The sequence below is a fragment of the Hydra vulgaris genome, chromosome 06, assembly GCF_038396675.1.
Source record: "Hydra vulgaris chromosome 06, alternate assembly HydraT2T_AEP".
NCBI classification, from domain to species: Eukaryota; Metazoa; Cnidaria; class Hydrozoa; order Anthoathecata; family Hydridae; genus Hydra; species Hydra vulgaris.
In genome coordinates this window covers 28,293,599-28,320,305 of record NC_088925.1, presented here as the reverse complement: position 1 = coordinate 28,320,305, position 26,707 = coordinate 28,293,599, and the positions used below count along the sequence as shown (strand labels likewise).

The 26,707-nt window shown below is 29.0% G+C and overlaps 1 protein-coding gene across 1 annotated transcript; it reads left to right on the top strand.

Moving 5' to 3' along the window:
- LOC100203772 (ciliary microtubule associated protein 1A) lies at positions 1-24,980 on the top strand. Its single transcript, XM_065799792.1, has 4 exons — positions 1-335; positions 19,668-19,891; positions 21,152-21,289; positions 24,549-24,980. The coding sequence occupies exons 1-4, from the start codon at positions 41-43 to the stop codon at positions 24,636-24,638; spliced, it is 747 nt and encodes a 248-aa protein (XP_065655864.1). The 5' UTR covers positions 1-40; the 3' UTR covers positions 24,639-24,980.
- The last annotated feature ends 1,727 nt before the right edge of the window (positions 24,981-26,707 follow it).

The following is a 26,707-nucleotide window of genomic DNA, read 5'->3' as shown; positions in this document are numbered from 1 at the left end:
ATTTAGAAGTACATTATATTCATACATATATATATAAAGTATGGCTGTTGAAGCTACAGAAAACAAAAAGCCAATGATAAGTGCAATGTTTCGTGGACCAGGGCCATGTTATATGATGCCTGGAACAACTGGGTATGTTGGGCATGATGTTACAAAAAAAACAGCTCCGCATTATGTTTTTGGAATCAAAACAAAACTTAAAGATGAAACAACACCTGGACCTGCTGCATACAAAGTTGATCCTAAAGTAACACGGTTTGGAAAAGATGGGCTTCCAGAATATACCCTACATTATCGTCCAAAGGAGTTAACAACCTTTATAACACCAGCTCCAGGTTTGACAAATATATTTTGAATTAAAAAATAAAGAATATTTATGCAGATGGTTACTTAGATTAGCAGATGTTTAAAATGATTTTCCATTGACAAAAACATCTACTTAATATATTTTTAATTTGTTTTCTTATCATTTTTTAAACATAATTATTATTATTTATACATCTTAATAAGTATTTCTTCTGATGAGTTATAAATTTTATTAAAAGTCAATGAAATGGATCACCTTCAAGAAATTTATTATTTGTAACTATATAGTACTATAAATAAAAATAAATAAAATGATAATAAAAAGAATTTTTTATGAAAACATTTGTACAAAGCGATGAGTAGCAAGTTGTAGCATATAATTGTAAATAGTTTTGTACTAATATATAGAAAATAGGTTTGAGATACATATCTGCTACATTGCATGTTTATGTAAAAAGCTTTGACAACTTGGTCTCTGTATATTTTGTTTTTAAAAATTGAATTAAGCCAAATTACAAAAAAAAAAAATTTGAAGAGTTAAATTTTATATATTTTTGTAGCATTTTTTAAAATTAAATTAAAAATTATTAATAAGTAGCTAATCATGCAATTTAAAAACTTGTATATTTATATATTTAAAAACTTATATATTTAAATACTTATGTATTTAAAACATCAACTTTTTGGTCCTTTATTTTTCAAATAGTTTAAAATCAATATTGAAAGTGACCTTGAAATTTATGCAGTATCCATTACAGGTCTTCTAAGATAAGAGAATAAATAAGAAGAATAAACTATAATGTTGTTTCTAGCTTTTTATGTAATAATCTAGTGACAAATCTTAACCTGTGTATTAAGTAATAAAAATAATTAATGCTATGCTTTTGAAGGTTTTATTGACAGTTTTGAAATGACAACAAAGTTTGATTTAGTGTTTATTATTTTTATTACTGTTATTAAAAAAAAATTTGAATTTATTATTATTATTATTATTATTATTATTATTATTATTTTAATACTAAAAATTTTCTTTTATATTATAATTGTAAATATATCAAGTAAATCCTGCAAACACATGCCACATTTTTTTACATACCATATTGAATGTTCTTTATAATTTTCCATAAATCATCTTCATCCATCTATAGTGTCAAGTGCCAACCAGATTCCACAGAAAACAGTATTATTAGTATTATCTTTACAAAGTGTCAAATATATATATATATATATATATATATATATATATATATATATATATATATATATATATATATATATATATATATATATATATATATATATATATATATATATATATATATATATACACATATATACAGTGGGTGCTCATATTATTAGAAACACTGTCTTTTTTTTGAAAATTATGTGTTAAAGGTTATTTATTATAGAAATAAAAAGGTTGCAGACTATTTTTTTGTAACTTTTGAGTGTTGCGGTCTATATTTATTACAAAAAACATATTTTTTTATATTTTTTTTAAAATAATTCCACTATTGTACAAGCAAAAGATTACATATTGGTGATTTATTTTAGTATTTTGTTATCCCTCCCTTGGCACTTATTACCGCTTCTACACCTCTTGGTATACTTTCTATGCATTTTATTGCATTATTTTGAATATCTATGTTATTGTGCCAGACTTTGATCATCTTTTCAATTAATTGTATTTTGTTGGTGATCATTTCAGAAGCAATTTCCCCTTTCATGATCTCCCACAGATTTTCAATAGGGTTTAAATCTGGTGAGTTTCCAGGCCATGGTAGCACTGGAATTTTCTTTGCTTTTAGGTACTCTGTAACCTTTGCTTTATGGCATGGGGCAGAATCATGCATAAATGTAAATTTTTGGTTCTTTGGGAACCATTCCTTCAACTGTGGTACCAATCTTGTGTCAAGAACTTTTATGTATTGGTCCTGGCGCATAGTTCCCTCAACGATATATAAGCGCCCTGTTCCATGTCCACTAATGACAGACCATATGGTCTGTCATTAGTGGTATAATGTGTGTAGTGGTATAATAGTGTGTATAATGGTATAGTGGTATAATAGTGTGTATAATGGTATGTACCATTATACTTAGAGGATGCTTTACAGGTTCTAAGATGCAGTCTTTGTGGAATTTTTCTCCAGCTCGTCTACGCACAAACTGTGATTTGTTCATCAATATCTGGATTGTCGATTCATCCAAGAAACATACCTAAACAACATCAAAAAAACTTATAAGTCAAAGTTTTAATGTAGGCAAATCTCTAAATGGAATGTGTACAATTATAAATGAAGTACTTACATTTTTCCAGTCATCAACGGTCAAATGCCGATGACTTTTAGCCCAAGCAAGGCGTTTTTGTTGCATTGCTAGAGTGAGCTTAGGCTTTTTAGCAGGTCGACAGCATCTAAATCCTTGTTCTTTGAGTCGGCGACGAACTGTCATTGGAGATACTGGTATTCCAGCATCTTCTATTAAAGTGGTTAGTATTCGCCTAGGCTTATTCCTATTTTCTAGGCAAATATCTCGTATTTTTCTATCGTCTCTTGGCATTGTTAGTCGTTTTCTACCACAATGTCCTGTTCGTTGAGGAGTATAATCAGCATTTTTGTCCAGATTTTTTTTTATTCGGTTGACTGTTGCCACTGAAACCTTTGTCATTGATGCTATACACCTTTAAGAATAAGAAGTATTCTTCAATAATGCTCCAACTTCTCTTTTTTTTGAGGGTGAAACATCTTTTGCCTTTCCCATATTGAACAAAACACGTGATTCTAGTAAACCGTTATAGAAGTCAAATTATATGTAAAAATATTGATTTAATCATGTTTAACTGTAAAAAATAGACACATAAATAGAACTCAATAACAAAACAATAAAAAAATCTTTGAAAACTTTAAAAAGAGAGCAATACACAAACAGCACTTCACGCGACAACAACACAGGTATAACTGCCAAAATTGTCAAAATTCGGGAAAAACCCTATAACTTCATAATGAGATGAAATGCAATGTTGCCAAACTCCCAGATTAAAGTAAAAAGTACATACATACTATTTGTAAAATAAAAAAAATTATTTTGTTAAAATGTTTTGTTAATTTTTAACTTTATTCACAAAGTTTTTAAAATTTGGTCGTGTTTCTAATAATATGAGCACCCACTGTATATATATGTATGTATATATATATATATATATATATATATATATATATGTGTATATATATATATATATATATATATATATATATATATATATATATATATATATATATATATATATATATATATATATATATGTATATATATATATATATATATATATATATATATATATATATATATATATATATATATATATATATATATATATATATACATATATATATATATATATATATATATATATATATATATATATATATATATATATATATATATATATATATACACAGTTCAAAAGTGTCTTAACTCTTTTTAAAGTAATAAAACACCGCTCAGCATCAGCTGTAGACACAGGCGTGACTAAAACAATCTCTATCAACTTTGATACTTCAGAAATTGTTTCAACGAGGTTATTTTCATGCATAATTGGGACAGGGCATTAATTGCGCCAATATCACTAAAAACAGCTTTTCAACAAAATGGGTAATTCCAACATCAACTTAACTTCACTTAGTATTGGTTAGTTATTTTAATATTTTATATGATTCAGAGGAAAATGTTGTATATTAAAATTGAAATTTTTTTGATCCAAAATTGGTTTTCGGATCCCAATGACGAGAAATGTTTAGCCAATGACTTTGACTAACTTAACTATGACTTTGGCATGATTTAAAAGCAAACTTTATCAGCAGTTGTTTAGTCAAGAAGGGCTTCTTAATTACCAATCGATAAAATAATAAAGAATGTAACATTACACATACATTGAACTCTCTGATAAGTTCACATAAAGATTTCTGAGAATGGTGAAAGGGTCAACAAAAACAAAAAAGATACTTTTACAACATTAAAAAATTTTTAAACATGTTTTTTAAATATTTTTTTCATAATACAACACATGGGTCAAATCATTATATTTCAACCAATCGCCTGTGGGTCACCACCTCTGATTTCCTGATTTTTACATATTGTTATGTGCATTATGTAGATAGGTTAAATTTGAAATTTCAGACTTCCAAGTACAATGATTCAGAAATTATAACCTTAGAATCATGACACAGTGGCCCTCCTCGATTTAGAAATGGTCAAAACAGACTACTTTAGAGCTGTATAACTTTTTTCTCACATTCAACAAGTGTCTCATTTTTTCTAGAACTATTTTCTGGATAGTTCTCTCTTTAAAAAAGTGGTTTTTATTAACTTGTGTTAAATTAGAAAAAAAATTATGACCTCCTTAACTTTGGAAAAAATCATAAAATTGCTAAAATATGCCAAAATAAAACTAACTGTAGCATTATTCTATTCATCCACAAGTCTTTACAGATAAGTTTTCTGATTAGATACTACTGTCTGCAATAAATTAGTAAAATATAGGCGGTCTGGACCCCCCCCCCCCCCTCAACTCACTAAGTTGAGGGGGCAGCAGGAGTTTGGGGTGGCACTAATCAAAGAGGGAAAGAGGGCAACCAACTTTTAGTAATATAATTAACTTTTGTTAATTTCCATTTAAGACCACTACATTGTATATTTGCTGCAAAATCTGGCACACATTTTTGATAATCACTATCAAAATTTGAATCTTATGGTAAAAGCATGAAAAAATGCAATAAAGGTCTAATGGCTTTAACTGTATATTCATTAGAAAATGAATTATGTATGTTTCATGCTAGAAAATAAATGCTTGTATTTTATAAGTTGGTTGCCCCCTTCCCCTTTGATTAGTGCCAACAATTGTCACTTTTTTAACTTCAGGTTTAATATTTTTTTTCACAATAATATATAATGATTAATTGTTTTTTTATTTTTTTAAAAATCATGTTAATTGTTTACAATTTTATAACTGTAAACAATTAACATTTATATTTTTTTGGTTTGGCTAAACAAAATACTCTTTTAAGTGGGAGAGTACAGTGCTTAAACTTAATAAATTTTCTACTGCATTCTTCTACAAAAAAAAAGAAAAAAAAAAAAAAAAAAAAAAAAAAGAAGAAGAAACTCTGGCCACCCTTTCTTGGTACTCAGTTCATAAAAAAAGTAATACATTCAAATAAACCATTACCACATATAAAATATTATTACCACAAACAAATTAAATAGGGCCAGTAAAAATCGGCCTAGCCGTTATTGGCAATGAATTAAAACAATGCTACAATACTTTAAATAAATTGCAAATAAACATATTACCGAAAAAATAAAATAATTTAAAATTAGAACTAAAAACTATTTATTTTTATAGAACCTGTCTGCAAATAGTTTAGGCTAATAGTTGCATATTTACATATATATAAATACATATTTACACTAATATAATAATAATAATAAAACTAATAATAAAACTAATACTTTATTTTAAATAAATCTATGTGGGGTCGGCCCCCTATGTTCTCTATTGACAAGCCGCCACTGTATATATATATATATATATATACATATATATATATATATATATATATATATATATATATATATATATATATATATATATATAGAACTCTTATATGTTAATTATATGTATATTTTTTCCATATTTTGTTGACAAAAAGTTAAAATTAAAATGCAAGACCGGAATTTTTTTTTTTTTTAATTGATAGACTGCCTGCCCCAACCAAACTCTCAGTCGATGTAGCAGCACTCCCTTGCGATTCAGGCTAAAAGATAGTAGATGTAGCAGAACTCCGTTGCGAGTCAGGCTATTTGTCAGTCGATGTAGTAGCACTCCCTTGTGAGTCAGGCTATAAGATAGTCGATGTAGCAACACTCCGCGCATGATTTACAGTAAAAAAAATTAAAATAAAAACATTTTATTAAAATAATTAAAAATAAAAACATTTTATTAAAAAAAATAAAAATAAAAACATTGTTTATATTGTTAAAAACATTCTGAATGTTTTTAAAACATTCTGGTCAATTAAATTTGCGTTTTTATGGTCTTTTTAAAAAATGATTAATTTGTAATTAAATTAATGGTTTTGACTTTCGTCCAATACGCACATGTTGGACGAAAGTCAAAAGTAATTAAAAGTGACGTATGTGTTGGCGTAAGAATCACTTTTTCCTTCCGTGCTTCCCAAATGCAACAGAATATAGAACTATATATATATATATATAAATATATATATATATATATATATATATATATATATATATATATATATATATATATATATATATATATATATATATACATATATATATTGGATATCTGCTGCCCAAAACAAACTTGCCTGCCCCCCCCCCCTCTTGGTGGCCCTGTTTGTATAGGAAACATAATATTTAGTATTATTATAATAACATAAATCTAATAACCAAGCTAATAACATACTGAATTATCTTTTTATTTTGAATGGAAGGAAAATATGTCTATTTGTCTTTTGAATTACTGATAATAGGTTAAAGTTATAGTTTGAATTAACATTTCTTAGTGAAATAAAATTTCACTCTGTATAAAAGAAATTTTTCACGTACTAAAAACTAAATAAATAGTATAGCACATATTGTTTTAATCTGTTGAAATACAAAGTTGCAAGGTTGATGACTTTCGTTTTTTCTTCAAATCTAACCCACTCTGATTCAGACTTACGTCCGCAAGTAATTGGTGAAAACTTTTGTTAGTTGCTCCTTGAGATTTGCTGCATCAGGAGCTGTGGTTCTATAATATGAAATAAAGATATATATCAGAATGTCAATTGTCTCTTTACTTTATAGATTGTGTAAATAGCTCGATTATTAAGCTCCACTATGCTAAATTAGTGCCTATATGAGCTATATAGGCACTAAGTTATTATAGTGAAGCTGAATCATCTGATGATGAGAAATTGTTTTATTAGTTGAGCATTTATTCAGACATATATGTACCCTCCCCCCATACATATGTACACCAACCCCCAGCCTGTGCCAACCGCCTATAAAAAAAGGTGAGCATTATAACTGCTGCTCTATAACACTACCTCTATATATGCATGACCTAATTAAAAAAACTTTCCTACCAGCCTTTCCATGGGGCTCAAAGATATGACTTGTCATATAGTTTAGTCCAAATTTTCATTTGATATAATCAATTGTAAATGAATTTGCATTCGACCTATTTAAAGTATCTAAGCGTCTGCTTTGCTTATCTGCATCAATAAATGTAGCCTATAAATATTTAAAAATAATTAGAAAACTTTTTGGCAAAATTGTAAAAAAGACAACAAAATATAATTTCAGACACACATGATTTGCACAACTGTTGACCTACTTACATCACTCTCAGCCACTTGATTGGGTGAGCTTTCGTTATTGAGCAGATTAGATTGACAGTCTCCCACTGTAGCTGTTGAATCGGCCCTAAAAGATGATTGGTCTCTTTTTCGATTTTAATGAGCTCACCTATAGAGTATAATTTACAATTAAAAAAAAAAAAAAACTACGAGCATGATCATCACAGTTATGCAATGAAATCATAAAATTACATACTATTAGATTCCTGCAACACTTTTGTTTGGTTATTGATAGCTGTAACTGAAAAAAATGCAAAAAAATGTATGTAAATACTTATGAATTAAAAAGACAACAGGAACAACAAAGCTGAAATTGATCAAGTGTAAGAATATATATTTTCTATAAAACTAGGGTAAAAATTAGCATTAATTTTAGTGTACGTTAGGGTTAGGGTTTTATTTAGTTATAATCGGTGAAATGTTCGTTTCATTCTTAGTTAATGTTTAATTATTTTAAGTAATCCCCTTTGACCACATATATTCGTTCTATACTAAGTTATATTTAATTATAATTAAACACCGCATTATGGAGCACTTAGTATTAAAGAATGTATACCATAGCAGTGGAACAATTTATTTTTTACATAATTTATATGTAATTATAATATATATTTTATACTTAATTTACATTTAATTATAATTAATACCCTATTGCTAGAAATATTCGTTTATTGCTTAGTTTATATTAAATCAAAATTAATGCTGTTAACATGGAGCTATTTGTTTTTTTCTTTGTACAGATTTAATTATAATTTATACCATTTAGTTAATTGTTTTAGTTGAGTAATTTGTTTTATAAAAATATGCACCGTTTTGGTGGACGCATTCGTTTTACATTTAGTTTATATTCTCAAATAGCGATAAACAGAATAAATCTGTGTACCCCCATGCAACATGAACCTGTCAGCCTTAAACAAAAAATAGGAAACATCTAATTAAAACCATAAGAATTTATAAGATAAATATTCAAAAAATCTTTTACAAGAACCAAAACAATTATTAATAATTGCCATCGTTGTGGTAGTCATAATGTGATAAACTAATTAACACAATATAACAAAATAACTTAATTTATTAGACATAAAGCACAACAAAAAGAAACATTTATTATAATAGGGAGAGTGCATGCATAATTACTAAAAGAAAGGGTATAAAAAGATATCAGCGTTAAAGAAAATTAAAAATTTGTATAATACCAGATTCTCGTAAGGAAATAGATACAGTATTGACCCTTATAAGGATTCAATACTCTGGTATATGATGTTTCGAATGTTTTAATGCTCATTTCTTGAAACCCCCGTCGGGGTATCATCCTCAAAATAAGCAAGTAAAAGCCACCTCTATGCCATCAAAGCCTTCTTATATTGCAACATTTGAGAGGACATACTACTGCTGAGCCAAATGCCCTAACTTTGCCCATTTAAATAGATAGACACTGATATATTTTCAAGAAAGTTGTTAGATTGTAATGCGCAAGAGGTATTCTTAATGCATTTACTTAAAAATTAATCCTAATGATAGAGAGTGCTAAATGTTAAGGAATATCTTCCTGAATTAGTACCACATATATACTACACTTGTGTAATGTCATTATGTAAGAAACACAAAATCTAACATTCTTTTGTTAATTCGTGAATCATACAAGTAATCGGTACACCACAATACCACACACAATATATTTAGAATCTAGACATTTTGTACATTTTATTTTAACATCAAAATGTATTTATGTGCCAAAGGTCTGATATATATTTAGTGAATTTAGTGAATTGGTATTTAGTAGTATGTCCTCTCAAATGTTGAGTCTTCCCACGTTCATCAAATTATTTTAGAGAAAACCAAACATGTTATCCCACACACTAACAATAAGTTAAAACTCAACATACATAGAGCCTTAGCTCTAGAACCTAAGATAAGGTATTAATTATCTTAATCACTGTGCTGTTATCCATAAATAAAAACAAATAATAAATAAAAAAATTAACATTCAACTTCGCATTACACTTAAGTTTGTGAAACTGAAGTGCAATGCGAATGAACAGATATTTAAACACATGTTTAATTATCTTAATATTAAATGCATGTTTAATTAAAAGTTTGAGTTTAAATGTATTGTGATTCTGGATGACAAATGTTTCAGTTAAATAGTTAAAGAGTTGCAATAATAGGAAATATGCTCTTTGAGCTAAATTTTAACTGATATATATGCAATAGGTAAATGAAAAGTGTAAAGTGATTGGTTAGTGATTGGAGAACATATAATAAAAAAATTAGTAGAAAGTTCCGGAAAAGACATCGCAAAAGTCAAATGCTTTCGAAATAGTTGTGGGGGAGGGGCAAAGCAAAGACAAGCAGCTGCGTTATTAAATAAGTTTATCTTTAAATCAATAAAATAGAAGTTGAATTGATCAGCAGAGGTAACAAATTATCATATTTAAGATTATTCCATCAATCCCCATCCCGCAAACAGAAAAAATGTGTTATTTATACATATTAATGGCTTATATATATTATACACAAGTGCTATTTATACACATTAATGGCTTAAGCTAATTATGAATAAGGTACATTAAATTAGAAAGGTTAACATTTTATATATATTTTTGCTTGTGGGTTTATAAAAACTCATGAAGTATAGTGCTTGCATTATTGACCAAAAAAAATGTAATGTAACGTAACAAAATCTAGACATGAGACATAGTTAAAATATGTAACTTATTAAGACGAATCTATTTTACAATAAAATAAACGATGATAATAAGCAGTTTTAAAAGATATACTTTTTAGTTACAAATTTCTCGACAAATGCATTGTTAAATACCATAACTCATGAGTTACAGTATTTAACAAAATTGTTTTATTAACAATATTATTTATGTATTTGATTATTTATGTATTTGATTATTGAAAATGTAATAACTTACAGTACTTAAGCACCGTAAGTTATTTTACCTTATAAGCTACTTATTACCTTTAAAAGTATAACCAATCGAGACATAACGTAACGTAAAACATTTAAGAATTGAAATGTTATTAAAATATGTCACAAATATAAATTTTTTACATTACACTGTCTTTTTGTTTTTAAGGGTAACTAATTGAGTTGTAACATAACGTTAAAAAAATCTATGTTTGAGACATATTTTAGTTACATCTCAAATCTAGATTTAGTTACTTTTCATTATGTCTCAATTGGTTACACTTTAAAAAGTTAAAAAAAAAACAATTAAGACGTAACGTTGCAAATTGAGACTTTATTTTATTTTCGTGACAAAGTAACCAACTGAGACGAAGCTATTTTACAATAAAAATAAAATAAAAGAGTATTTAGCAATATGGCAATGATGAACAAACAATAACTGAATTTTTAAGTTTATTTACTTAATATTTTATTAATAATTAGAGAATGAAACCTTGTTACCAATTGTAACGGATTGAGATGCAATGTAATCTTAAAATGTTTTTTTTTTTTTTTTTTAAACATCTTCGCTTCCAACAAGCCTGCAAGCAACCACTAATTTAAGTTGGAAGTTACTGGAAGAGAAAAAATGAAGATTGTAGAGCAATATAACGATTGACAGACGACTTAAAGGATTGCAAAATTTTATGAATCAAAAAAGCAAGATAAAGGAAGCGAATTCCAAATAACTGATGTTCGAGGAAAAAAACTAAACGAATAAGCGTTTTTGGAGCACTTAGGAACAGTCACAGAAAAAGGATGAGACTTAATTGAATGATGAGTAACACGAGAATGAATTTTAGTAGATGGCACAAGAGACGCTAGCTCTTTAGAGCAGTGCCCATTATAGTATTTGTAGAAAAGAGAAAGAGAAGCAACATTGCGATGATGTGATAATGGTAGGAGGTTGGCTGCAAGAGCAGGTCCAACTATGTTTACAATGCCTTTTTGCACCTTGTCTAAAAGAGAAAGGGCATCATCAGAAGAACCGCCCCAGATATGGCAACAGTATTCCATACAAGGCCGGATTTGAGATTTATATAGATAGAGAATAGAATCCGAAGTAAGAAAGTGACGAGCTCGGTAAAGAGATGCAACCTTAGCAGATGCGAATTTTGCAACTGATTTGATATATGGCTTCCATTGGGTTGTAAGTAAGATTGGAAGTAAGAGTTAATTCTAGAAGATGAAGAGTAGATGACTCATCGAGTACATCACCGTTCATAAATATAGGGAGATCTAAATTGTTGCGATAACAATTGGTTGAAAAAAATTGAGTTTTATCTGTATTGAAGTTCACCAGCCACTGTGAGCCCCATGCTGTAGCAGAATTTAGAGCCTTTTCAAGCTCAAATGCCCCTTCCAAGCAATCAGAGAGTGTTGCTTTCTTATCTCGACAAGAGTAAATGGTAGTATCATTAGCAAACAATGCCACCTTAGATATGAGAATATCTGGAAGATCGTTAATGTAAATTAAAAAGAGTATAGGGCCAAGGATAGAATCTTGAGGGACCCCTGAAGTTACAGAATAAGAAGAAGAGTGCTGTCCGTCGAGGGCAACTTTTATACTACGATTGGAAAGGAAGGATTCAATTATCTTAAAGGTGTTGCCAGATACACCATAAGAAGAAAGCTTATGGAGAAGACCAGCATGCCAAACTTTATCAAAAGCTTTTGAAATGTCAAGAGTGATGGCCTTAACCTCTCTACCTTTATCTAATGCAAGATAAAACCTGTCAGTTATTACTGTTAGCAAATCAGCTGTAGAACGAGAAGATCAAAATCCATATTGAAGTTATTAGATTCAAGATGAGAGGCAGGAAATCACTTTATATACAGAAGCTGGAGTGATACGAATGTCAAGCAATGGATCAACCTGTTTGTTGGCAATATCAGGTAGAACGCAACTAGTGGAATCAAGACATGATATTGATGAAAAGTTTATAGCAAACAATTCAGCTATGTCTTTAGGTGAGGTGACAAAGTCTGAACCATACAAGAGAGGTGGAATTAAAGTTTCGCCCTTATTATTAATACTATTAAAGATTCTCCAGAAGTCACGAGAGCCTAATTTTTGAGATGAGATACGAGATTTCATGACCTGAGAAAAGCGGGCTTTCGCGGTAGACAAAACATTTTTACAATGGTTTCTAGCAGTAATAAACAGACATTTGTTTTCTGGAGAATTGTTTTGCTGATAAATATGGAAGTAATGGTTTTGATTGGCAATCACAGCAGCACAGTGTAAGGAAAACCATGGAGGAGAGTGAGGCTTGACCTGGAATCGTTGAGAGAGAACAAAATATTCCATGCCAGCCTGAATCCACGAAGTTATGTAAGAAGCACATTTGTCGACAGGAAGACGAAAGATTTCTACCCACAGGCCATCACGGAGAAAATCACGGAAAGAATCCCAGTCAGCATTACTGTAGTTGTAAGAGGTACGATAATAGGGGGATTCAGGTGAGGAAGAAGAATGAGATATTAGTTTAAGAGAGATCAAACTGTGATCAGAAGCACCTAAGGGTGAATGCTGAGAAACTGAGCACTGACTAGGATCAGAAACAAGACATAAGTCGAGTAGAGAAGGTAATTGATTCGGGTTCTCTGGAAAGTGAGTTGGAAAGTTGACTATTTGAGTTAGGGATTGAGAAAGGCAAAAGTTGTGGATTTAATGCCTGCAGAATCACTGACACTAGAGCCAAGCCAATCAGAGTGGAGCAATATAGAACAAAGAGAAAGGCAATAGAGTGAAGTGGTGCTAATCGAAAGTATATAAAAGAATAATCTGTGGATTCAAATCTAGTTTCACAACAAATGGGTGAATTCTTACGAATGTAAATGCCCAGGCCAAGCATGCAACTATTTGAGTCTTTATGAATTAAAGGAAGATAACCATCAACACTAAGATCGCAAGATGAGACAGCCGAACTCAAATTAGTCTCACAAAGAGCAAGTAGGTCTGGTGAACTTTGCAAGAGATAAGACTCAACAGAAGAAAAGTTACTTCAAAGACCACGAATATTAGTGAACGATAGGTTTAGAGAACTTGGTGATGATGATGGTTTTTTGCGTTTTATAGTTTTTGGTACTTTATTCATTTTTAAATTTGATTGAAAAACTTGACTCAAAGCTTAGATAGTACTCAAAACACTGCTTAATAGCCCAAGCAAATGTCTCATTACTATTAATAAACCCTAAGCCGTAATAAAGGGCTCCAAATGTGGCCTCCGCAAGGCACACCAAAAGTACAAAAGTGCGCAACATGGCACTGTTAATACTTTGATATTTTTCAGCTGTTGATGGAATCTGCCTCTCTGAGAGCTACCACAGAGTTCGGGAAACCTGACTACCAGCCGGCCTCAGAACCACAAAACTGAGTTTTAGAGCTGTACCCTCATTTGGAGATAATAGAATGAGTTGCCTAGTCATAAAAACAGGGACACTAGCAAAACCCATGCAATGAGTCAAGAAGATCCAGCATTCAACATCCTAAACTGGAAATGTATTAAAAATACATCTGCGCCAGTCTAATAGATAAAGAAAGGGTGCAAGGCTGGTCAACAGATAGAATCTGTTTACCCCTTAAGTCTTTGCCTAGAAGGCCTTCAACAAGACCGTAGCCGGATGCATTTTAAATCTGCCCAAGATGAGTATTTTTATCGAGACACCATCTCTAGCCTTACTCAACCAAGAGCCCCAAGGCAGGGGGTGTTTTAAGTCGGAGTTAGCATCTCCTAGCCTTTGCCTAAAAAGATGTATCCTACCAGACAGCAGGACATGAAGTAGATTGTACTGGGTTACATGTTACCAGTAGCAAGATAACCTGACCTAACATGGCATGGCCTGACCTGACATGACAATTAACGTGTAAATAACCACATAAAATTACGCTTAAATTAATATTTATTGTTTTTTTAACTAGATATTTCCTCTAATGAACATGTCTTCACCATTATAAATTTAAAAATATATATATATATAGATATTTGAAAGTAGACATTCAAAAATGCATAGTATTGTGAAAATATAGATGTTAAAATAATTTCACCAAATTGTGTATTCTTGCCACCAACATAACAGGTAACATCGGTTGAATATTTCAATGTAATATATTTTATTAAACTATTTTAACTAAATATTTGTCATGAACATTATTATTACTTTATTCAAATGAGCAAACAATTTGTATAGCTTCTTATCTCTAAATTAAAGATAAGATTCGATTTCTTAGAGAAATTTAGAATCTAATGTTGTTATATCAATCAAAAACAAATAAAAACTATCTACTAACAATCAGTTGTAGTAAATTAAATATATAAAATAAATGATGAACTTTAAAACAATGCACCCTTGACTCGGTTAAATAAAGAATATTTTTGTTTTACTGCTGAAAAATTATTTTTCATTGGCTAATTTCAAGATTCACTTCCTTACAACAACTGAAGGCAAAACGACATATAAATAATAAACAAGTTTCGGGAACGCCATTTTAATTCATGTTAAAAAAGCTCTTTTCGCAACAATCTACCTTCCTAAATGCCAACAAATCAATGGACTCTGGTATTTTTGAAATTTCTAAAATACCAGAGTTTTAAGTTTCTAAAATCCCTGGTATTTTAGAATTTTCTAAAATACCAGATGTTATAGGGGTTTTAAGACCTTTTTGATTTTTTTCATGGAAAATATTGTTTTTTCATTAATTTAATTAAGGAAACTAATTAAATTTAATGTTTTTTTAAAAAAACCACAAAAATGCAAATATAAAGACTAGAATGTTTATTATTATTATTATTTTTTTTTTTTTTAAAACATTCTGAATCTTGAATTTTTATTATTTTACTGATAACATGCGTGAAGTGTTGCAACATCGACTATCATATAGCCTGCTGCTAAAAGGAAGTGCCGCTACATCGACTGAAGGTTTGGTTGGGGCAGGCAGTCTTTCAAATAATAATAAAAAAACATTAAAAAAAAAATTTCTGGTCTTTAAAACAATTAAAAAAAAGCAAGAATATATATATACCTAGTCACTGTTTCAATTTAGAGGTTTTAAGTTGACCTGAAAGAAAACAAAAAAACCCTTTTTTTTTTACTAATCTTATCATTGCACGAAGTTTGAAATTTCTTATTGAAAATGATTTTAGTTAAGAATACTTAAAAAAATAAATTGTGGGGGAATTTTGTTTGGGTTTTTTTGTTTCCAGGCTCCAATCATCCCAATATTTTGCAAAACATCTTTATTTGACATAAACATATAAATGTTTGGAGTTTACCTTATTTCTGGAAGTTTGCTTTCTCAAACACCAAAAAATGCTGCAAATCTTTTCATTGTCTTGTTAATATTTTTGTGAACAGTTTCACAACTTTGCTCACTGAAAGTTCCCAAAGGTCTGTTTTTTCTTTCTAGAAACATGATGAGGTGTGAGTGTATGATGTGAAATTTCCAGCCTAGGAAAATCTTGTGTGTCGTGTATTCTATTAGATACTGATGCAAGTTGCACATTTCTGAGGCAAATTCCTGAATATCTCTGCTGAATTCAAGGGAAATCTTCATTCCAAAACATTCTTCTGTCACTAAAATGAACAAGTTTAAAAAAATTATATTTATAAAAACTAATAAATATAGTATAAACTATAGGTGAAAAAGAAAACTAATTTCGTACCCTTTTTGAATTTACTTAAAGTCTCGATACAAGATATCATCAGGAGAGGAGCTATAATTATAAGCTCATCCAAGCAAGAAAGTGTTTTTTGACAGTTAGGTACATCAAATCCGCCTCCATTGTAACTGTGCCTTGTTAAAATCTTACTAATTAAGAACTTTTAAGTTGAGTCCTCAGCCATCAGAACATCTGTTGTTTGTGTAACAATATGTTCAAACAAATGTAATTCAGGAGGCGGAACTATATCAATAACAAGAGTTTCTTTAGATTCCTCAATTAGGCTTGAACAACATTTTTATATTTTTTCATGTGCTTATAAAGTTCACCATCCTCAATAAATTCCTGATGCCAATTAGTCAAACTTTAAAAAGTCCTCAACTTTCAATTTTTGTTATTTTTTTCTCCTTCACAATAACAGCAAGCATACTTTCCTCCGTGTGCAAGTGTTAGTATTAAAAAAGAATTTATTAAAATATTAAGTATAATATTGATAAAGTAATAAAAAGCAATCACTTTTTACAAAATATCATGCAATTACACAAAGTAATTAATGTTTAACTTACAGAAATGCCCAGTAAACAATTAATAAACTTCAGGTCAGCAGCTACTGTGTATTTTAGCTCATTTAACTTAAGTAATTTAATAAGCCTTTCCAAGTTATTATTACTTTTTTTGTACTCCGTGTACAAGACCCAAAATAAGAACTGTATTGACCCCTGCATTTTTCATGTTTCTTTTCTCTGATTGTAGCTCTTCTGTGTTGAAGATGTTCATTATGACTTTCAGTGAACCTTGACCCCCATCAATGCTAACTCTTATAAAGTAATTTTAGGGATTAAGTTTTCTGTGTTCACAAATTTCTTTTATTAGTTCCCACGGTTCAGGAACAAATACAACATCTTTCTAAATTGTATCTAAAACCTTGCAGTTTCTATTGTTGTGTGTTTGTTGTCCAAATCTTTACGTATCTCTGTCATTATACAATCGATTGCTGAGATGGGAAGATCCATTTTGTTTTTTTTAGTAAATAATGTATCTGAAGATATTTTTAAAATAGCTTTATGCACATCTTCAGAGTAAAGAGTAACATGAAGAGCTTTACCTACTACAAAAGATATATTTCCTAAGACAAATGTTCTATTCATCAATGTTTGACTTCAATATATACGTATCTATTTTTATTATTATAAAATTAATGATAAATGTAGATAGATAGAAAAATATAAAAACACATTTACCTGTTGCTACAGTTAATTCTTAATTTTCAGATGTTTTATACAAATCTTTTAGTACAGAGGAAATAACTTGTTGGGAAGTTTTTGAGTCTTGAGAAAGAATGAGCTCATGTAGATTTTGCACTATTGCAGATTTTGTGCAAGGATGTCTGATACCTTTACCTACCCTTTGGCAGCAATCTATGCAAAAAGATGCACATCTGAGGACTCAGGCTCTTTACTAAAATCCTCAATAAATTCAGAAAGATTGATTTTTCAATGACTTCTTTTCTCTTTTGCAATACACCAAATGGGACATACGCATAGACCAGTATCTTTAATCTACATATTTCTGTAGTAATCTTCTTCCAATTTTCCACAAATCTTCTATTTTTTGAGAAATATTCCCTTCAGTCTAAAATTGTTTAATATAGTATTTTATATACGTTTATATATATTTACATTTTCATGTATCATCAATAAATCAGCATTAATGACAAACTTTTGTTTAACCTTTTTTAAATGAAAACATTTTTTACATGTTGAACAAACTTCAGATTGATTCCCAAACTAAACCCTGGATCGACATATAGAAAAATAAGTTCTTGTAGAGCTGGGTTATTCTCTAATTTATGACATTTTACATCCTTATTTAGACAGCAAAAACAAGTTATATTCCTGTTTTCTTTATGAAACCTTTGTCTTGTTAAGCTCATTATGACCCAATACTGGGATTATTTGATGAATCTTTAGCAAATTTTTTAAATTTTAATACCTTAATGTAAAGTAAATTTTCAAACAGCCTTTATACAGAGACTTTTTTAGGTCCAAAATAAATCTTAAAAGAATAGCAAAGGCATATTTATATACTTAAGACAGATTTGGATTCTGCATTTTTTGGTGTTTGAAAAAGCAAACTTCCAGACATAAGGTAAATTCCAAACATTTGTATGTTTATGTCAAATAAAGATGTTTGTAAAATATTGAGATAATTGGAGCCTGGAAAAAAAAAACCAAAAAACTTTCCCCCTCTGCCCCAAACTTAAGAGCTACAAGATAACAATTTTTTTTTTGAAGTATTCTTAACTAAAGTCATTATCAATAAGAAATTTCAAAAAATGACGACTATTTAAAGTTTTAACTCCCCTCAATTTGAGGGGGTTACAAATTTAATATTGCCATAACTATTGAACGCTGAAAGATTTTTACATAAAATTGGAAATTTTTAAATTAATATGATTTTAGTTAAAATTAGTAAAAAAAAAAAAAGTTTATGAATTTGTTGCTCTCATCTTAAGAGCAGGAGGAAAAATTTAAAGGGCTTTTTTGTTCCCAGGCTCAAATCATTCCGATATTTTTACAAAACTTCCTTATTTTGACACAAGTATAAACATATAAATGTTTTGAGTTTACTCTGTTTGAAAGTTAGTATCTAAAACACCAAAAAAGGCTAGTTCTGCCACTGAGTTAAAATTTCTTCTGTAAAGTGATAATTTTAAAAAGCGTATAAATCCCAAAAACGAATGTTTTTTATGGAATACATCTCATGCACATCCAAAGTATTTTTATCTTTTGAAACATCTTGAGTACCTTTTAGGTCAACTTAAAACCTCTAAATCAAAGCAGTGCAGTTGTTATTTCCTGGAGGTTTCAGTTTCAATATTAAGTTTGTTTTTTGAAGTTTTTGTCATGTTCTTAGTCTTAAATTTTTAGTGTCATTTAATTTTTTTTTTTTTTTTAATAAAACCTTAATTTTTTTTTTTTTTTTTTTTTTTTAAATTATTCACCTCCCCAAGGCCCGAGGGGGGCCACTACAGTCGAGGAGGCTACTCATTTTTTTGTGTTTTTATTATTTTTTTTTTTTAGTTGTTATTCGTGGTGCAACCCTCTCTCAACTCTTTAACTCCGAAACACGAACCTTGCAACCGAGCAAGGCCGCTGCGCGGAGAAACTAAGTTGAGCGCGGTACTTCCAGGGACGTGGTGGGAGTCGAACTCCGAACCTCTCGCTTACAAAGCGAGCGCTCTTACCACTACACCACTACCGCAATTTTTAATTTATTTAATTTTTAATTTTAACCGCAATATTTAATTTTTAGGTACTTATCAAACAGAAAATGCAAAAATTCTTAAGTATAAAACTTCTCCTTCTTTTACAATTGCTGGAAGAACTCGTTATGGTAAAAAAGATCACATACCTGGACCAAGTTCTTATAATCTGCCAGCAATGTTTGGTTCTAAAATTCCAATTAAATCCTCACCACCATCATTTTCAATGTCTGCTCGATCAAAATTTGGTGGCTTCAATGAAGATCTTAAAAAGGTAATAATAAGTTAATGGTAATAACTTCAGATAAGATAATATTTTGTCATGTTAAAAAATTCTTCACACTATCTTGCCTCACAAATTACTCTACAAACTTGAAAAACAATAAACTTCTATTTATTTTTGTAATATTTGTTTCTTGTTTCTTCTGCTTTACCCCAAATTTTGTTATTCTATACACTTATCTTTTTTTTTTTAATAAAAAATGCAAATTTGATCCTGTTCTTAATTAATCTTATATTGTTATACTCTGTCCCTTCTAACTATCATCCAATCAGTCTTCTCTCTGTTGTTAGCAAGGCTTTGATTATTTAATTAACAAACTTATAGTATCTCATCTTGAGTCAAACAACTACTTACAATCAGTATGGATTTCAATTCTCTCATTTTGCAGGTTTAACTTTTTTAACATAAAAGCTCTATTGTGCATTAGATGGAGGCAGTATAGTAAGGTCTATTGCTCTTCAGCTTTCAATAAAGTCTGGCATGTTGGACTTCTCCATCAACTAACTTTATCTGGTGTATTTGGAAAAGTTTTAAAAACTAATGAATCATTACTTTTTAAACACAGTATTAAAGTTGTCCTTGAAGGTCAATATGCTTCTTCATTTCCAGTAACTTTTAGGGATACCACACAGTTCCATCCTTGGTCCTGTATTTTTTCACATCTATATTATTCTCATCTATATTATATCTTCCCCACAATATTACATTTAAAGTGGCTATATTTTCTGAAAACACAGCAATATACTCAATTCTTAACAAAAAGTCATCACATTTTGATTGCTTAAAACAAGCAGCTGATGCGATCTCTCTTCTTTTTTAGCTCCAGGCTTGCGGTGGCTAGTGGCTGGTGATTTTGTAAATAAAACAGTAACTAATTGGATTTTGTACCAGGCTCATTTGTTTACTGTTAATAATTATCACAGCGTTTTTAATATTCCTATATTAGTGAATGGCAACGTTCTTACTGAGTCTTCTACTTAACTTTTCTTGGATTATCTTTTACATTTCATGGAAATCACATATCCATTGCAAAGTTAGCATCTACTAAAGTTGTCTCTCTTTATGGTGCTTGCCATCTCCTTACTCCTGATTCCATTCTCCGCCTCTCTTATTCCTCTATGGAATACTGTTGTCATATATGTATGCATTATAAATATGCATGCATTAAAAATGCATTAGAAAATTTATTATTAAAGTATTATAAATATTTATCAAAATATTATAGTATTTTATAAAATATAAACTGTTTAGACTCCTGGACCTGGTACATATAATTCTGGAGATCCTAACTCATGGAAAATAAAAGCTCCAATGTTTTCAATGGCAGGTAGAAGTGCATTACCAACTGATAAAACTCAAAATCCTGGACCAGCTAAATACTTGCCTGGTGTAAGTATTTTTAAACTATTTCTAATATTAATCCATGGATAAAGAAGTATATATATATATATATATATATATATATATATATATATATATATATATATATATATATATATATATATATATATATATATATATATATACACACACACACACTTACACACACATATATATAACATTGGGTCATTATTGTACCAATACTGCTTGCACTTAAAATCATTACATCTTTAAAAAAATTCTATTTTCTTTGACCATGAATAAAGAATTTTAAAACTGGCATGCGTTTTAAAACTTAAATGTTTAAAACTGACATATTTTAAAACTGAATAATTTTCTCATTAAACATAACAAGTTAGAGTATTTTCAATCTTGTTTTTATCAACCTCAGCAAAGTTTGTCTCAGTAAGACAGAAGAGCGTAAATCATTAAAATCTTTTCTATCTTGTTATGCTTTTTGACCAGAGATATTTGACAAAGGATTTGTAATGGTCTCAACTGTTTGACAAAAGATGTGTAATCGTCTTTACTGTTAAGCAAATAAAATTTTAGTCTGCAGTATCTAAATTTATTTATTAAATAATAGTTTAATTAATTTATATACTTAATAGTAGTAATATATTTTTTTTTGTTTCCGATTTTAATGCCAAAACACATTATTAAATAAACTCTAAATTCATTAAGTCATTGAATTCGTATCTCTAAATTTTCACCAGCCTACTACAATGGTTGACCTCATCTTAGATCAGGTGTCATGAGCAAAACTCTGTTTAAAAAATATCTTATTGTTTGCTAAATCTTTTTTTTATTTTAGCAAATCTTCCTGTTATCTCTTAATGAATGTACAGCTCTAATAAAAAAATTTATTTACAAATATTGTGGTCTTTGAAGTAACTTTCCATAAGTTGAATCTTACCTGCACAATTCACCATATTTGCTTGCTCTTTGAGACTAATTTGAATTTAGCTGTTTCTTCTTCAGATCTCAGTGTTGATGGCTATATTCTATACTTGTGCGTTGATTCACCTAATTTTTGAGAAATCATTATTGAGTCTTCACTCAAACACTACTGACCGTGGTTGTTCTAAAGCTCATAACTCCTGTATTTTTCAATCTCTTACTCAGATAGTTAACTTTGTGACTTATTTTCCAGACTCAGTTTTTCTATCGTTTTCAATAGAACAACTCTTTGAGAACATAGGCTTTTTTATTATTGCAAGAAATCAATGTAAAAAAGGGCTGTTTGGTGCTAAGCTCCATTATTTCCAGTTGACTAAATCTTGTACTTTATATCAGAAGTTAAGCCCTAGAGACTTTTTGAAAATCTTCAACAGTGTTGTTAACAAAGATAAATTGTGGTCCAACATTCCTATCACAGTCTTACAAAATTAGTTCAGAAAAGTCTTACAAAAGTGAGAACTCTCTTCAGTTCTTTCTAAACTATTTAATAAGTGCTTAAATGAATCTTGTTTTTCTGTGTGCTGGAAATTGGCATCTATGATTCCATTTTTATTGTCATATCAGTCTTCTCTCTATTATTAGCATGGTTTTTGAGACAAATGCTATTGCTCTTAATATATCTAAAGCTTTTGATAAAGTTTAGCATGGTGGCCTCCATAATCTTGCTTCATTTGGTGTATCTGGGAAAATTTTTTAAAATTAATTTGAAAAAGTTCTGGTTTTGTATTTTTTATCTATATTATTAATCTTTCTAACAATCTTACTTCTAGGGTGGTTCTATTTGCAGATGACTCAACATTATTCTCCTGTTTTCACAAAATGTCTTTTCGATTGCTTAGAACAGGCAGCCAATCTTAAATCTGATCTCTTTTCTGTAACAGCTTTGGGCTTTGCAGTGGGTTGCAACATTTAACTCCAACAAAACTCAGTTCTTTACTGAAAACAACTGTTCCACTGTTATAGACATTCTTATATTAATGAATGGCAACCCTTTCACTAAATCCTCATTTTCTTAAAACATAATTACTCTTATGTTCTTGGATTATCATTGACTACTTACCTCTCATGGAAACCAAATATACTAACGATTGCAAAGTTAATATGTGCTAAGATTGTTTCTCTTTATCATGCTCGTCATTATCTTACTCTTGATTCCATTCCTCTCTAAATCTCTTATTTATCCCTGTAAGAAATACTGTTGTAATGTTTGGGCTGGTTCTCCTAATGATGCTCTTTCTCTTCTAGACAACGTCTAAAAACTTATTGTAAACGTAGTTGAACCTGCTTTATTTGCCAAGCTTTAGCCACTCTCCTATCGTGGTAAGGTTGCATCACTTTTTTACAAATACTATCACAGTTGCTGCGCAAAAGTGCTATCATCTTTTGTACCATCAACCAAAACTCATTCTTACTTGACTCATCATTCAGCAAAGCTGCGTTCTTTTACTTTATCTGTCTCTTCATGCTCCAAAAAATTTTATTCATCTAGTTTTTTTTTCTGCACTTTATTGCTTTGGAAATATCTAAATTTCAAATTTTTTTTTAGTTTTTGTTTTAAATTTTTATGCTGATGGTTACACACGTGTGTGATTTAAGAGGCTTTCTTATTGCAATTCTCTTATTTGAATATGGCATTATGGAAGAGTTGATACAACTTCTACAATAGAATGCATTTCAGGGCACTTACTTGTTTTTCAGATTGAGTATTTTTATTTTACTACTTCCATTAGGGATAATACTCTCCCTTATCCCTAGGATAATACTCTCCCTTATCCCTAGGATAATACTCTTATAATCAAACCATCTTTATGTTTTCCTGATTCATACAACCTTCAGCTTTTCAAGTCTTCTGTCAACCGTTTCCTTGCTCTTTTCTTTGTTTTCTAGTAACTCCCAGCTTAATAGTGATTGCTTGCAGCCTTGTTGGTAATGAATTAAGATCAACAAAAAAAATATCGATTAGTTAATAATTTTTTACCTGTCCGCCTTAATAATAATTGATGTTAATGAGTTCATTTTTTTTCAAAAATTTTAATCCACACTTTTTCACAGCTATTTTTCAAGTTTAAGAATTTGCTTAACTTTTATTTGTCAAAAAACAAATTTACCGGTCTCGTCATCATAATAATCAGCAGAATTTCCTTCTTCAGATAACAATGCAACAAAAATATAACAGAAAAATATTTTTATAATAAATATTTTTTTGTTATAGTAAATCTAGCGAACCAGCATAAATAGTTTTACTTTGAAGCTAGAGAGCGAATTTAGACAATTTTGAATATTTAATGAAAATTATTTTTTATTTTAGATTACTAAAGGCACAACACCAAAATTTTCTTTTGGTGTTCGACATTCGGAGTATGTCGTCCCGTTAATCGCTGATGTTTCTTGTGCATAATTTCCATTATTTACGTTATCGTTACGTTACTGGCTGGGCGCTTTTTATGCATTATATCTGTTAGACTTATTCGTAGCAAGATCATTTTAAAATCATATTCAAAGTATAATTGTTCGAGAATATTATTTTTTAAACTAAATTTTAATGATTTTTTTTTATCACATATTTTTCTATATTTTTTTATTACTATTATTATATTCTATATTGCTACATTATGTGATAAATATATACTATATAATTAATATATATTGTGATTAAAATATTTTTTAAATTTGATTAACTTTTTTTAATTCATTATATATTTAAAAATTGCATTTTTTAAAAATAGTTTAAATATGTTTATTGTTATAGTTTATTATATAAAAAAAATTATCCTTACAAAATTTTAACACCCGATTCAAAGTGGTTCTTAAAATTCAAAACTTTTTAATATCCCTATTTAATATCCCATTTTAATATTCCTAAACTTTTTAACATCCCTAAACTTTTCAATATTTATGCCAGTTTATTGTAACTACAACAATTAAAATCGTAAAATCTGTAAAAATAATACTCGGAAAGTAGCAAAATTATGTATTTAAAATCTGCTTTTTATAAGTAAAAATGTTTTTAATAACTATCAACCTCTTAATATAATTATTTAGAGTTAAAAATGGTTAAACGATTTCGTAATACTGTAATTTATTACTCGATTTAGCGGTTAATAAAAACAGCAATAAAAATAAGTTACTTTTAGTAATTAATTAACGATATAACACCCGTTACGTTGCGTAATATATTATAATAACCCATTACGTTGCGTAATAATATATAAAGACGATTCAAAATCTATGCTTTATCAACGTTAAAAATAAACCGCTTTTTAAACGTCACATTTTCAACGTTGAATAAGCGTATAAATTTCAACGTATATTATCTTCTCAAAAAATTGCGTTTATTCAACGTTGAATAAAAGTACGCAAATAATCACTGTAAAAACGTCGCAAAGTTTAAGGTTTATCAACGACATTAGCTGCTTTTTCAACGTATTTAAGCTATTTATGAAACAACGTTTATTCAACGTTACATATACCAACGTTGAAAATATGGTCATTGAAAAACGTTGAAAAAGTGTTACTTGGCCAACGTTAATAAAACGTTGTTTTGACAACGTTGAGGAAGTGGCACATTGACAGTTATTTTCACATTAAACTAGCCATTACAAAAAAAAATTGCCGTAAGGAAAAGGTAAGGAAGAGTTAATAGAATGCATGCAGATGGTATAAAAAAAAATATTTTAATAAAGTTATGTTTTATAACTTATTTTTACTGCGACAAATTTAAAACTTTTAGATTTCACATCAAATTGTATATAATATACATAAATGTAGGTATGCGGAAATCGCGTTTTACGGAACCGATAAATGTACTAAAATTTTGTGCAACGCTTTTTGAAGATTGATTTTAGAGACAGAGATTGTACCAAATTTTGTTGACTTATTTTTTAGAATTTCATATAAACATAGATATTTTTTCAAAAGTAGAATGATTTAACTTGAATAATATGTGTCTTCTGATTACAATGACGAATTTTATAAGTGGGTTTATTGATATTCAAAACTGTTATTTACTTTCTCTATCAAGCAAATATTGAAGATTTTTAAGACTCTGAGAACTAGTTCTCAGAGTAGTAAATTATAATTTTTTTTCTAGCAATTTTAGCTTTAGTTAAAAAAGTAATTCAAAATGTATTTTTGTAAATGTGTAAATGTGTAAAACAATGTTTCCTAACAAATACATATATAATATACACATGTATATAATATAAGGTATATAATATACACATGTATACACACACATGTATATATATTATATATATATAAATATATGTAAATATATAATATATTAATATATATATATATATATTATATAATTATAATTATATAATACTTTAATTACAAAATGTATTTTTGTAATTAAAGTATAATATATTATATATTAATATATATATATATATATATATATATATATATATATATGACAATTTCAAAAAATCGGTATGAAATATATTCCTGGCTAACACCCTAATA

What these genes read in the sequence shown, in the direction of transcription:
- LOC100203772 (XM_065799792.1), top strand. Translation starts at nt 41, where the DNA reads ATGGCTGTTGAAGCTACAGAAAACAAAAAGCCAATGATAAGTGCAATG. An exon ending in TCAATGAAGATCTTAAAAAG is followed by an intron (nt 19,892 to 21,151) that starts GTAATAATAAGT and finishes TAAACTGTTTAG; the next exon opens with ACTCCTGGACCTGGTACATA. An exon ending in CAGCTAAATACTTGCCTGGT is followed by an intron (nt 21,290 to 24,548) that starts GTAAGTATTTTT and finishes TTTTTATTTTAG; the next exon opens with ATTACTAAAGGCACAACACC.